Source organism: Callorhinchus milii, unplaced genomic scaffold (genome assembly GCF_018977255.1).
Source record: "Callorhinchus milii isolate IMCB2004 unplaced genomic scaffold, IMCB_Cmil_1.0 Scaffold7, whole genome shotgun sequence".
In the NCBI taxonomy this organism is placed as follows: domain Eukaryota; kingdom Metazoa; phylum Chordata; class Chondrichthyes; order Chimaeriformes; family Callorhinchidae; genus Callorhinchus; species Callorhinchus milii.
This window is the reverse complement of record NW_024704748.1, coordinates 26003743-26017488: the sequence shown is the minus strand read 5'-3', so window position 1 is coordinate 26017488 and position 13746 is coordinate 26003743. Positions and strand designations below refer to the sequence as shown.

The 13746-nt window shown below is 41.9% G+C and overlaps 2 protein-coding genes across 2 annotated transcripts; both read right to left on the bottom strand.

Moving 5' to 3' along the window:
- Nucleotides 1–1173: 1173 nt before the first annotated feature.
- LOC103186578 (EF-hand calcium-binding domain-containing protein 6-like) lies at nucleotides 1174–4779 on the bottom strand. Its single transcript, XM_007905703.2, has 7 exons — nucleotides 4718–4779; nucleotides 4136–4274; nucleotides 3473–3597; nucleotides 3123–3366; nucleotides 2457–2626; nucleotides 2105–2261; nucleotides 1174–1800 (listed from the first exon to the last, which is right to left on the bottom strand). Exons 1-7 carry the CDS (start codon nucleotides 4777–4779, stop codon nucleotides 1582–1584), a joined length of 1116 nt encoding a protein of 371 aa, XP_007903894.2. The 3' UTR covers nucleotides 1174–1581.
- A 1578-nt stretch (nucleotides 4780–6357) lies between these two features.
- On the bottom strand, nucleotides 6358–12774 carry LOC103186577. The gene is made up of 10 exons (XM_007905702.2): nucleotides 12474–12774; nucleotides 11156–11253; nucleotides 10314–10414; nucleotides 9802–9879; nucleotides 9423–9596; nucleotides 8997–9125; nucleotides 7976–8103; nucleotides 7566–7714; nucleotides 6436–6494; nucleotides 6358–6394 (listed from the first exon to the last, which is right to left on the bottom strand). Exons 1-10 carry the CDS (start codon nucleotides 12772–12774, stop codon nucleotides 6358–6360), a joined length of 1254 nt encoding a protein of 417 aa, XP_007903893.2.
- Nucleotides 12775–13746: the final 972 nt, after the last annotated feature.

Here is a 13746-nt window from a genome sequence, read left to right as displayed (position 1 = left end):
AATAATAATAATAATAATAATAATAATCCTTGCATTTGTTATAGCGCCTTTTTTGGGGAGGGATTATTACCCCCGGAAAAGGGATCCGCCATGCAACTATCAACCGGATTCCCGCTTGCTGCGAGGTGAACAGAGGCGTGTGGAGTAAGGAAACTTGTCCAATGTTTGGCCCTGACCTGCCCGGGAATCGAACCCAGGTCCTCTCGCTTGCGTTACCTTACGATACGGTACAGAACGCCACAATCAGCTTTTGGACCAATAAATAAATTGTCCTGGCAGTAACTTCTTACCACCGGCAGGTGGAGATGAGGGTGATCAGAAACAGACGAGATCAGCAAAAAAAACACAGGTGGAAATTTGCTATTGCTGATCAGAAAAACATAGCTCATTACAATCGAGTACATTTGCATTTGTAGGCAAGCTTGTCACAAGAGATAGATGATTTCAGGTAAGGAAGGAACTTGAGACGTTGTGCAAAGCCAAAACAAAACAGTCTATTTTAAACCTCAGAAACTCAGCTCTTTTAAATAATAATAATCGTCATATTAATAATCCGTGCATTCGATATAGCGCCTTATCACGTCATTGAGGCATCTCAAAGCGCTTCACAGAATATACTGCAAAGTGGTTTGATGGTGTATTCTTAACCCTTAGCATTTGCATGATAAACAGAAGAAATACACGAACAAGTAAAAAAGAAATGATTAATCTAATAAAGAACAAACATAACACTTGAATGCCTGCTCCTTAATACACAGATGTCTTTGTGTCATCTTATCCAACAGGCTGAGACATTAAAAAGTGTTGGTTCTTTACTGCTTTAAATATTCATTTCACTCTCAGTAGTACATTTTAAGCTTGTTCATTTTCACAGCAGGCAATTTAATTGATGTGTCAAAAGCAATAAACTTCTTCCGCAAGAAAGTACTGAGCTTTTTCGAGTCTGGGTTTAATAGAGTCAAACAGCGTTCCCAACCGCAGCAAACCACAGAAAAGCTTTATTCAAATTAAAAATATCCATTTAGTTACACGCACCTTTATGGCCATTAAAAGCAACCCACATTACCACCAAAGTATTAGAAACAGAGGGGTTCCATTTCTTAACGTGATTTCATAAAAAGGCATCCAAATGTTTTCAAACTTGCTTAAGACCATATCGTTTGAAATCACCCGCTCAGCGTAAACTTATTTTGAGTTGTTTAAAGTGCAAATGAATTTCTTGATGTTTCACTTGTGTTCAAATCAGCGTCAAGCTCAGCGTCACGCAATAAGATATAACATACCCAACACGCCGTCCACAGAGCAAGGTCTATCCATCACTTTGTATACTTTAGGCACAGATTGTGGAAGTGTAACTTGCCAACTGCAAAAGGAAAGATCGCCACTGCGTTACCAAAAGATTTCCGATCCCTTCCGGTCTTGGTACAAAACAATTAAAACAACAACAACAACTTGCATTTATGTAGCGCCCTTCACGCAGGATAGTGCCCCGAGGCGCTTAAAACAAGGTAAAGAACACACTACATTGCCAATCAATCTAGAATGTAGCACAATGTGCTAAATTAATACAGTGACAGATGTTCATGTGCCCTTGAAAAGTTTGCTGATCAATTTCGAGTAGTCGATTTTACCAACTGTGTCTTCATCACATTTCGACATGATGTGATAAATTTCATCTTCCTCCAAGATTATGTTACAGAGCTGGAGAACAGATCGGAATTCGGGCACACTGAGATATCCCGAGCTGCGACAATCCAGCTTTTTACACGCTCCTTGGAGTATCTTCCAGTCATCGGCCAACTGCAATAGAAAACAAAGGGAAAGCTCCAGCATTGTTCAGTATTTATCTCATAATAAGTTGCGCTGTATTGAGGAAAACGGGGGGATTAAAGCCGGTGGTAAATCTAAAACAAGTAGCATAATCGTAAGATAGCCAGCACCACATCAAGACGCAAGTTTGAGTGGAAAAGATGGTAAGAAATCTGACACAGGATCACAATCGATCATATTTAATCTAGAAATAAGGCTCCACCTCATCCCAGCCGTTGCACTTTTGGGAACTCAAGGTAAATTCAAGGATAAACTGCGCTGTATGGTGTCTTACCTTTTGCCGAAGTTTCCCTGTGATGATGTTCAGGCCTTTGTGCACCGAGTCTGTGTACACAGTGGGCAAAGGCACATCTTTCTGTTTCTTTAAATTGCCGAGCCTGGGAGATTTCCTACGTACTTCGAAAGGCCGAAGAAACTCAAGGTAAGATATCCTAAACAAGGGGAATGTGAATATTTTAATAAAAACTGTGTATCACTAAATTCCAGAATGCAACATGACTTTGCTGTGCACAAATTGGCTGCCAGGTTTGTCTACAAAGCACACAGTCACTTCGCTTCACAGTAAATCCCCTGAAAGGTTTTGAAACATCCTCTCCCGGGCAATGCAGGGATTATTATTAACGAACCTGTTCTCTCCATGGTTATACTTGCTGATGAGCGTTTCACACTCCTGCTCATTCAGCTCCACACACAGGTCTGTGAGGACGTCCTTAAATTCCTCTTTGCTCACAAAGCCCGTGTGAAACTGGTCCAACTCATGGAAGTGTTTCCAAAGCTGCTCCAGCAAGAAGACAACCTTTGACAAGAGAGAAGCTTAGGTAATTAGCAGGCTGATTAGGTAATTAAAAGTTGATATTGTGGAGCCCTGTAGCTCAGTGGTTAGAACACTTGCCTCGCAAGCAAGAGGACCCGGGTTCGATTCCCGGGCAGAGCGAAACATTGGGCAAGTTTCCTTAATCCACACACTGCTGTTTACCAATCAGTAAGTAGGAACCTGGTTGTTAGTTGATTAGCGGTTCACTTTTCTAGGGGTAATGATCCCTTCAAAAAAATAATAATAATAATAATTTGGTCACTCAATCCTTGACTGTTTGTGGGACGCTGCTGAGTGCGATTGGCTGCTGCGTTTCACCCACAAAAATATACAGTCAATTTACAGTGTATTCTGTGAAGCGCTTTGAGACATCTCAACATCACGATAAAAAGCTATATCAAATGCAAGGATTATTATTATCATCTCCGGATAATAACAGGTGAAAAAAAAAATAATTTCCTAAAGGAATTCACTCAACTTTAGCTCGCAGGCTATCCTCAACGATTTCTGCGTCACAGTTTAACTTTCTCGATCGAATGAGAAAGTCGCCGTCTCCTTTTACTGGAGGCTGTAGTCTGGCGTTTGGGAAGCAGGCTGTTTTGGGCGAGAATCTAAAGTGTCGGACAAATTCATAGAAATCCAATGTATCGTCCTGACTGGTGCTTAAAGTCCTCCAGAGTTTCCTGACTTCAGCTCTCGAGATGAACGGATGAATGTCAAAGCTGTGGAAGACAATATACGCTCTCATCAGCAAGTATCTGAGAAAAAAAAATTGCGGCTATTGAAAATTCAGTGAATGTTAATTGTAATAAGGAACGTCTCCTGAACCGCTTAAGTAGCTGGTACGTAGATTCTGGGGAAAGTCGATGTGTATTCATTCCATCCAGTTCAGTTAAAGCTTCTTCCACTGCTCGGTAGTTTTTCTTCAAGAGATCATGTATTATTTTAGTGATCTGAAGTGAAAGGAGAGGTGAATTAGGCAGTAAGACACAACTTAACTTTGCTCAAAGAACAACGATTGTATAGCGCCTTTCACATCCCAAGGCTCTGGTAATGTTCTTACTGTGTATATCATCTAAAACAAGAAATAAATCTTGCACTTGTTACAGCGTCGGGAGGACATCTCAGAGCCCTTCATGGGAATTATCATAAAGTAGTGTCTCTGTTTTTTGTAGGCGAATGCAGCAGCCAATAATAATAATAATAATAATAATAATAATCCTTCCATTTGATACAGCGCCTTATCACGTCTCCGAGACGTCTCAAAGAGCTTCACGGAATATACTGTAAAGTGAATTAACAGAATTAGAATAAATTGAATCCATCCACTTGTTCCTGTTTGATGTCTGTTTGATGTAAAGGAGACACATGTCGTTGATGTAATATATAATAATAATCCTCGCATTTGATATAGCATTTCATTATCTTGTCCTGGGTCCACTTTATCCTTACAGAACTGTATAGCTTTAAGTATAAAATAGCAATGTTTACCTGGTCAGTGGTCCTTTTTGAACTGTGCACTTTATTTATTGATTCAGAAGTACCAGTCCTTAGAGAATTACTTTGTGGCCATGCTTTGCGGTGATGTGTCATGATAGACTTGTCATCCAACAGACTTTTTGCACCTTTGCTGTCGAGTAATGAAGACACATGCCAATTGTGCACAGTAGTGTCTCACAATCAGTCGTGGATTGAGTGACCAAATTATTATTATTTTTTGTGAAGCGTTGGAAAAGCAATCCACCAATCGACTAACAACCGGGTTCCTACTTACTGCTAGGTAAACAGAGGCGTGTGGAGTAAGAAAGCTTGCCCAACGTTTCGCCCTGCCCGGAATCAAACCCAGGTCCTCTCGCTTGTGAGGCGAGTGCTCTAACCACTGAGATGCAGGACTGCACTCATAGACCGGTTACTGAATTTATTATTTATAATAATTATGCTTAAATGCACAGTTTCTTATTAAAGTCGGAATCGGGGTGAGGAATCTGCTGGATGTTAGATGATGGTTTATGATGATATTCACTCCCTGTATACCAACTCCCAAACTGCACCTTACAGCAGGTATCCACTTACCTGCTGTCGAACATGGCCATGAATTCAAGGTATTTTACATTGCCTTTGGCATCAAGTGGCATCCTATCCGTGAAATAACTCATTTCTTCATCAGACATATGAATGCCAAACCTTGCAAGGAAACAAGGGGATAATACCCGTTAGACTTGCTCCTTCATTGGTTGGGTTGCCATCAACAGCTTCTATTGAGCGTTCAAAAGTGTGGTTTACTTAATCACAAAGCTCTTTTACTCTTCCTGGTAATACTGCAGTGCTTCCAAGTGAAATAGGAGATAGAAACTTGGCATAAAAGTAAAATAATAATGATAATAATCCTTGCATTTGATATAGCGCCTTATCAAGTGTTCAGACATCTCAAACACTTCACAGAATATACTGTAAAGTTAATTGACTATATTTTGTGGGCAAAACATGGCAGCCAATTGTGCACAGTCATGGATTGAGTGACCAAATTATTATTATTTTTTGTGAAGCCCCGGAAAAGTGATCCACCAATCGATTAACAACTGGGTTCCTACTTACTACTAAGTAAACAGAGGTGTGTGGAGTAAGGAAACTTGCCTAATGTTTCGCCCTGCCTGGGAGTCGAACCTAGGTCCTCTCACTTGCGAGGCGAGTGCTCTAACCATTACGCTACAGGACTCCATTAAAGAATAAACCATTCAGGAATAAACCATTAAAGAATGAAAAAATTTTACCTGCTTTTTAGGATCGTCCAGAATACTTGCTGGTTGATCACATCCAGTCTCTGGTTGTCAAATTTGCTGTCAAGCAAAATAATAGCAACACTTCACAACTGCACGGGCAAAGATTTTTAATCCGTGGAAAATCCTTCAGTTTGCACAGTGTTATAAGAATAGCAAAACATCGATGCCAAAAAAAAAATGAAACATATTGCTTACTGAAAAATTCCCAACAGGGAAAGGAAGTCAGACTGGAAAAGGTTTATTAGCTTTGTCTCCAACGCAGTGATTGTTGATTGTGGGCCAACACTTCCGAGTTTGTTAAATCTATTCGAAACAATGAGCAGCTGTTAATCACAGCGTTATAGAATTTACAGCACAGAAGGAAGGAAGCCTTGATTCAATCGATTCAATGCTGGTGCTAACTCCTCCATTGGATAGACCCACTCTAACCCCAACTCCATGCTCTTTCCCTAACCCTGCTCCATCCTCCATACCTTTTCAGAATATGTCTAATAGATCCTCAGTTATTCAACCCTATCCTCATAAGTGTAACTAACCTCTTGCCTTTGGATTCATTGGGTGTGAACCTAGACTGGATCCTCACCATGTCTTGATACCTTTCACAGTATACAAAATATACTGTCAATTCACAGGGTGCCCAGAACTGCAAGCAGTGCTCTAATTGCAGCCTAACCAACATCTTGTACGCATTTATTTGTTAATAATCCCAAATTATCAGAGGGTTCATCTTGAAATGATAATTATAGGAATTATGGTTTAATTGTATTAATGTACAATCATAGCAATCGCAGCTGTTTGCGCTGTTCGGCAAAGGTGCTACATCACAAGAATGATGCCATCTTAAGAGCGCTTGAATTTGCCCGTGAAACCCACCTGTGATTTACGTCAGATATGATCCTGTGAGGCACCCGTTTCTCACTCCTGTCTTGAAACTTATGGAGAAATTCCATGTAGTTGACAAAGGGAGCACCTTCTTGAAGGCCACAGCGAACTAGGAAAGTATCTAGTTGCTCCTCTTTGAGTCGAAGCTTGAATTTCTCCAGTACACGTAAGAAGATTTCTCTTGTAACCTTTGATGGATGGTATAATCATAGAATTGGGTGAACTGACTCGTATATTATTTCAGGGCCGTTAACGCTGGAACAGACTCTCAGTAGAAGCAACACTGGTTGGGACAATGTCCATGAGGCTGAATAACGAAGCTATGGTGGTTTGACAAATATTCTGGGGAAGAGTGGGGGGGTGGAGAGAGTGGGGTGGGGGGGGAGAGTGGTGGGTGGGGGGGTTCACAGTTTGGATGTGATTCAGTTTTACAAGCAGTAAAAACAAGATTTTTGAAAAGACACAACATCTGGTTATCAGCATTTCTAAAACCTTCTGGGAATGATGCTTTTGTCTGGATCGAGCTCTCGACTATATTGTGAATCAGACACATGGTTTCCTCCATTACTCTGACACGCACCTCAATCTTATGCTGTGCTTATACTGCTGGGAATCAAGTCCGTTGGCTCCCCCAGTGATGTGAAACATGGACGTTATATATCTCCACTCCAAACCAATCAAATTGAGGCGGTTAAAAAACAAACAAACGTAACATTTTGGAGTTTTCCATTTGCACCAAACTGTGTTTTTTTTAAAAAAAATAATCCTTGCATTTGATATAGCACCTTATCACATCTCAAAGCGCTTCACAGAATACACTGTAAAGTGCAGTAAAGTGCAGTGACTGTATATTTTGTGGCCGAAATGCTGCGGCCAATTTATATTTTTAATGCCCATTTGACGGTTTAATATCTCATGCGAGGGCTGGATTCACGACATGGGAAGATTTCCACGGCTTATTTTGAGCTTTCTGACTCTTCCTCGCTCAGACTGAAGGACTTCTCTAACAGGCATCTGCAGCAGAGCAACTAGAGAAGTATCTGAGTGTGTACTTAACTCTCGACGATATCGATTCAGCAACATTTTGACACGGACAGCTCCTTCCTAATAAAACCGCCCTCAAAACATACAGTCAATTCACTTTACAGTATATTCTGCGAAGCGCTTTGAGACGTCTTGAAGACGTGATAAGGCGCTATATCAAATGCAAGGATTATTATCATTAGATACTCATTGTACTGCCTGGGGCACTCCATTACCATTTGAGAATTATCTTGGTCAAAGGAATAGAATTCTGCCATCATACGCTTAAAACCCTCCCTAAACTTTTCCTTCAGCCAGTTTTCGATATCCAGCGTCAGTTTTCTCTCCATTTCTGCTTTTGTCCAGCTTCTTCTTCTCGAGGAGCCTGAATGTGAATGCACGACAAGGTATATCTTAACATACGTTAAAACAGCGCGGATACACGCACAAACATGTTCGCATACACACACACACACGCACGCGCACGCACGTACGTGGAAGGGGAAAGTAAAGACAGGAGGACCAGTAAGCCACAATTTTGGTGTCTCTAACGCTAACATTTTTGAAGTATATGATTTTTTTTCTGTCTCAATTCTAATATGGAAACACTTCTGTGCACATTTGGCTCCATCTTGTGATACATTACCTTTTGTTATCCTGCCAGATGCTGAAAGGACTGACTTCCATCCTTCCCGACACTCAGCTCCAGTTTGGAAGCCCAAAGCTCTCATCAGGATCCGAGCTTGCACAGCACCAAGATTGCCCGGGTCATACCTGCGGCGAGAAAGGAAAAAGAATTCAGCAGAACTTAGCTCAACTGATGAGAGAAAGAGTAAAAGCTCTTCTGCTTTTTTTGTGTGGGGAGAACTGTGTGTAGTTTAACGACACCAGTTTAAAACAGCAAAAACGTTTAACAATCCTCATACTCAATGTAGGGCCATTAATGTCAGACCATCCCAAGCACCTCACAGGTGCTGTCGAGTGTAGCGCTTGTCGGCACGTGTAGAATGCGTATTTCATCACACTGATGGAAATAATGGCACAAATACGGAGGAATTGAAGCACCTTGAGACGTTCTGCCGACATGTGATGCGCTTTAACTCCGTTTACCTAGCAGTACAGTAGGAACCCGGTTGTTAGTCGATTGGTGGATTGCTTTCTAATAATAGTAATAATGCTTGCATTTGATATAGCGCTTTTCACGTCGGGAGGACGTCCCAAAGCGCTTCACAGAACACACTGTAAAGTGAATTGACTGTATATTTGTGGGCGAACGTGGCAGCCAATTGCGCACAGCAATGTCCCACAAACAGTCGTAGATTGAAAATGACCAATTTATTATTGTTTTTTTTGTTGTTTTTGGAGGGATTATTATTTCTGAGGCTAATAAGCCTTAAAAAATAATAATAAAAAATGTGGTCACTTAATCCACAACTGTTTGTGGGACACTGCTGTGCGCAATTGGCTGTCGCGTTTCGCCCACAAAATACACAGTCAATTCACTTTACAGTATATTCTGGGAAGCGCTTTGAGACGTCTCGAAGGCTCTATGTCAAATGCAAGAATTATTTATACGATTGTAACAAATGTAAGGATTATTATTATATATTGTTACATTACCACTCTGTTGAATTGATATGACAGATACTGACAATAATAATAGTTACCGCTTCAACAGTTTCATGAATTCCTCGTGTTCCGTTTCCATTCCGAGCCGGTGCAGGAGCTTCTGAAATTCCAGCGGCTGCATTCTGCCATTTTCCATCTTGTTGAAAAGAGCCCTCAGTTCCCACGGCCTGAAATTCAAACAAAGTCGATATGTTGAGCGAGTCGCAGCAGTGGGATTGATGGCTTCCTTGAGAAAAATAGAGGCTTCTTCCATCTTCCAAAAAGCACAACCTGCTGCCCTGTGACGTGTCACATTACGGTATAATGCGGTTCCTGTTCAGTTCCATCGTTACAATTTCTGAAGATTTACCCCAGACATTCACTGTTGACCGCTGTATCGAGCGAGTCTCCCTGTAGCTGAAACGTGTACCTGTAATTCCCGCCCCGGTGATCTGTCATGTATCTCGAATGCGTCTGGACAATACCTCTCGCTAACCATTGCCTTCAGTTGCAAATGAACTTGAGTTGCGCTCATCTTTCTGTTCTCTTGAGATCCCTTTACAGGATCCATCCACGTTGGGTATCCTTTAGGTTCCTGTTCTTTAAAGTGCACGTAAAAGTCTTCGTATGTGATGATGGGCTTTTCGTTAAGTTTAAGTCTGCAATAAGACAAGTGGTAAAGAACAAACAGTATACCTTACTCAATCAGCAACACAAAAAATGATTGGTGAAAGACGTTTTGCCCACAAAATGTACAGTCAATTCGCTTTCCAGTGCAAAGACGTGATAAGGCACTGTATCAAGTGCAAGGATTATTATTATTATTAGAAAGAATGAACGAATCCAACAAAGAATCCAACGTACCTAAGTAAAAGATGATGAAACAGCTTTGCAGTAATGAATCTTCCCAGAAATCGAGTTAGAATTATCAGCAACACTTCTCTGCAGTGCACACAGAGTTGAGAAAGAAAAAGAGATTGAACTATTCATTCGTACCTTTTCCTGTGAATTGCGGTAGATTAAGTACAACAACAACAACAACAACTTGCATTTACACTGCGCCCTTCACATTCACAACACTTCACATGATATCCGGGGAATCTTTGTGGGATGTCCTCCCGATGTGAAAGGCGCTATACCACATATCAAGATTATTATTGTTAATATTTTTATGTCTCAGTATTTTAAATATTGCAATGTATTCAGTTTACCTTGTTGAAAAGAGACCTAACCCCTGCAGGTTTAACAGGTTAAAAATAATTTGTTATATTATCTTCCCCCAAAAAACTTTTTTCTTTGATTAAAGTAAAAGTTTGATCAAATTTGCTCGGAGGAGCAATGACCAGACGTGACATTGTTAAAGAAAAGTGCTTCACCTTGTCACCTGACCCCTGCCATTGGGGTCGTTTGCTTGAAAGAGTTGCCGTAAAGTGTAGAATCCGCCAGATTTGATCTTCTGTCGCAGAAGATATTCAAGCTGCAAAACCAAACAGGAGAGTTGGGGTATATTCAAGAGGTTGAATGACTCAGAGTGTTTATCGCTAGGTCCCCGAGCTGGGGCTGGGAGCCAAAGGAGGTGGGGAGAATTTTTTCAACCAAGCACCACTAAATGTTTCTCCACTGAACGCTCTTTCTCTATCCCTCCGCCTTGCCCCCTTCCTTCCCCATCTTCAGGTCGCGCCTGAAGACCTTCCCCTTCGACCGTGCCTACCGTCACCTCCCGCCTCCCCCTCCCGGCTCGGCATCGTGCTCCGCCACTCCCAAGCGCTCTGGGACCCTACCCTTGCGCTGTGTAAGTGCAAGTTGTTGTTGTTGATGCTTAAACGCACCCGTTGTGAACCTCTTCTCAATTAAGTGGTCAAGTAGAATGCGTTGAGTCTTCCATTTAACAAGCATTCGAAGCTGAGTTCTCCGCCTCAGCAATATATGTCTTAAAATAATAGCTCTGTGGCAAATTCCCAGATCCTTTTTTCTAATGGAACTGCCGTGACTTTCCCTCAGATCAATGGGCAAAATCAGTGGGAATCCCGAGTTAACATTTCGTACACAATATATTTTACATTTACATCAGTGCCTCTCATGTGTCTCAGAGTGCTTATTGCTTCTGGCTAAGACCCTGAGCCAAAGGAGGCAGGGAGGATGTTTTGTATGGAATTACAACAGGACCACTGGCCTTCGTTAAGCTAAAGAAATGAACAGTAGCTCCATAATTGCTCACCTCATCTACCTGGAGTCTCATCTGGGTTCCAGGCCTTGACGAGAAAACTGTCTCATCGTCCTCATCAGTTATTCTAGGTCCACTGGCCCAACACTTTTCTGATAACCACAAAGAAAATACGTAAATAAATGTTCTGAGTGTTGGGTAACCCATATATATTCTGCCTTGCCAATTTAATTGCACTTTTATTTCTGTACATCACTCCTATACTGTGTGTGCGTGTGTGTGTGTGAGTGTGTGCTAATGGCCCGTTTTAATCTCTTTAGGTCTTCCTATCATTCGGTCATTCACCAGAATGTGCCGTCGATGGTGTAGATAAAGCTTAACCTCTCGCGTGTTATGTTTACTCCCATTTGCTATTGTGGAAGTAAATATTGGAAATCAAAAACCCAGCTCTGCCAGCTCTGTTAGTCTTCAACTCACAGTAATTGCTCCCATTGTAATATATAATAACCCTGGCATTTGACACAGCGCTTTGCAAGTCTTCGAGACGTCTCAAAGCGCTCCACAGAATATCCTGTAAAGTGAATTGATTGTATAGTTGTGGGCGAAACGCGGCAGCCAATTGCGCCGGCAGCGTCCCACAAACAGTTGTGGATTGAAGTGACCAATTTTATTATTGTTTTTTTCTTGAGGGATTATTATCAGGCGTGTGGAGTAAGGAAACTTGCCCAGGGTTTTGCCCTGCCGGGAATCGCACCCAGGTTTCTCGCTTGCAAGGCGAGCGCTGTAATTGCTGAGCTACAGGTCTCCATAGTATTCAGGAGGATTAGAAGTGCTAACTAATGTCAGGCAAAGATAGAAATGTCACTTTTTTTAAAAAAATCCAAGGAAACATTCATTGTAAATTGACAAAAGCCTGCGATGGAGGTCAGAGGAAGGCTCACATACACGGAATAGGAGGAAGGTTTGAAAGAACAGACATAAGAGCGCAAACCGTCAAAGAACATTTTCTGAGAGATTATCCCCTGCCCCTTATGCACACTTCTATTTACTATTTGCAATTAATATTGTTAAAGAACATAAGAACATAAGAATTTGCTGGGCAAAATCAGTGGGAATCCCGAGCTAACTAGGGCCATCTAGTTCGCTTTCCACCATCCTGGCAGTCATGTCATGTTGGGTCCCAAACCATATACCGTATCCCGAGCTATTATTTTCTAGCAGAAATCTATCTAATTTGTTCTTGAAGCAAACAATCATTTCTGCTTCCAATTTGTTCTCTGCAAAATTGAGCCCCTGGGATACCCTCCCCTCTGCTTGTTAGATCAGTTACCATTCAGGCACCTATTGATATTCACTTCATATCTTCACTTACTGAGATTAATCCAACGATCCAACTTTCTCCAATTCTCCAGGTCCTCTTTTCCAACCTCTGGGTAAATGTTATCCGATGCAGATTCCTTCCTTCTGGAGGAAGTACGCTCACTAAGTTTCAGGTGCCTGCTCTTTGTAAGGGGGGATCTTCCAGCAACCGATTCCCGGACTGAAAGCTGGGAAACTCCGTGGATCAAAATCGTTTCAGGATTGCCCAGCCTGGACAAGGGATGTGGTATTTCGGGAAATCTGGCTGATACCCCTAGATGTGACGCTGGTCTTACAATGCTAACTTGAGTCATGCTAGTTAGCTATAGCTGAACAACAAGACTAGATCAGCACACTTAGAAAAACTTTTCTCTCCTTCAGGCAAACGGGATTTCTGCCCTCAACAACAACTTTGCGTTGCTACAGGCAACGTCTATTCTATAGCACTGAAAGGATTTGACGGCAGGGGATCTCCAGATGAATGGCTGAGCTTCTCTCCAGTTCACTAAATGAAATGTTATTGCGCTAGTGATGTGTGGCTGACAGAGAAGTGGGTGTATTCTTCTTACCAAGCAGTAAGTAGGAACCCGGTTGTTGGCGGATCGCTTTCCCGGGGTGGGGGGGGATATAATCCCTTAAATAAAAATAATAATAATGGAGGACATCCCAAGGCGCTGGACAGTCAGGGATTTGGACCCGAGCAGGGGATTGGGATCTGGAGGTTTGGAACAGGGAGGGTAGGGGTAGGAGGGTGACCGAATGCGCGGTCGACGAGGAGGGTCTTGAGACCTGCTTTGAAGGAGGCGAGGGAGGGGGCAAGATGAAGGGACTGTGGGATGGAGTTCCAAAGGGTGGGGGCAGAGAACCTGAAGGCCCAACCGCCGATGGTGGGGCTGGCCGGGCAGGGGACGTTAGACTGATTTAATGAAAACACAGCCCAGTTTCTGGTTGTGCCCAAGGTAACCTCAGGAACAAAGACAGTTGGAGAAGTATCTCGGCTGATCATTAGTTGTGGTAGCTATAGCAAATTCAATTTAACAGAGCTATAATTATGTTCTGTGTTTACATTTGTTCTGGTACATTGGAGTACAGAGTAATTACACACACAAAGACTCATGATAATCTAACATATACATTTGGGCAAGTTTCCTTACTCCACACGCCTCTGTTCACCGATCAGTAAATAGGAACACGGTTATTAGTCGATTGGCGAATCGCTTTTCCAGTTGTAATAATCCCTTCAAAAAAATAATAATAATAATAATAATAATTTGGTCACTGAATTC

Bases quoted from the DNA above. Each gene is read 5' to 3' on its own strand.
- LOC103186578 (XM_007905703.2), bottom strand. From the start codon at position 4,779: ATGCCACTTGATGCCAAAGGCAATGTAAAATACCTTGAATTCATGGCC. The intron at 4,275-4,717 runs GTAAGTGGATAC...ATTACTCGACAG, and splicing joins ATGGCCATGTTCGACAGCAG to CAAAGGTGCAAAAAGTCTGT. The intron at 3,598-4,135 runs GTAAACATTGCT...CTTTCACTTCAG, and splicing joins CAAAAAGGACCACTGACCAG to ATCACTAAAATAATACATGA.
- LOC103186577 (XM_007905702.2), bottom strand. From the start codon at position 12,774: ATGACTCAAGTTAGCATTGTAAGACCAGCGTCACATCTAGGGGTATCA. The intron at 8,104-8,996 runs GTAACTATTATT...TTCTCGCCGCAG, and splicing joins TTCATGAAACTGTTGAAGCG to GTATGACCCGGGCAATCTTG. The intron at 6,495-7,565 runs GTAATGGAGTGC...CATCCATCAAAG, and splicing joins ACCAAGATAATTCTCAAATG to GTTACAAGAGAAATCTTCTT.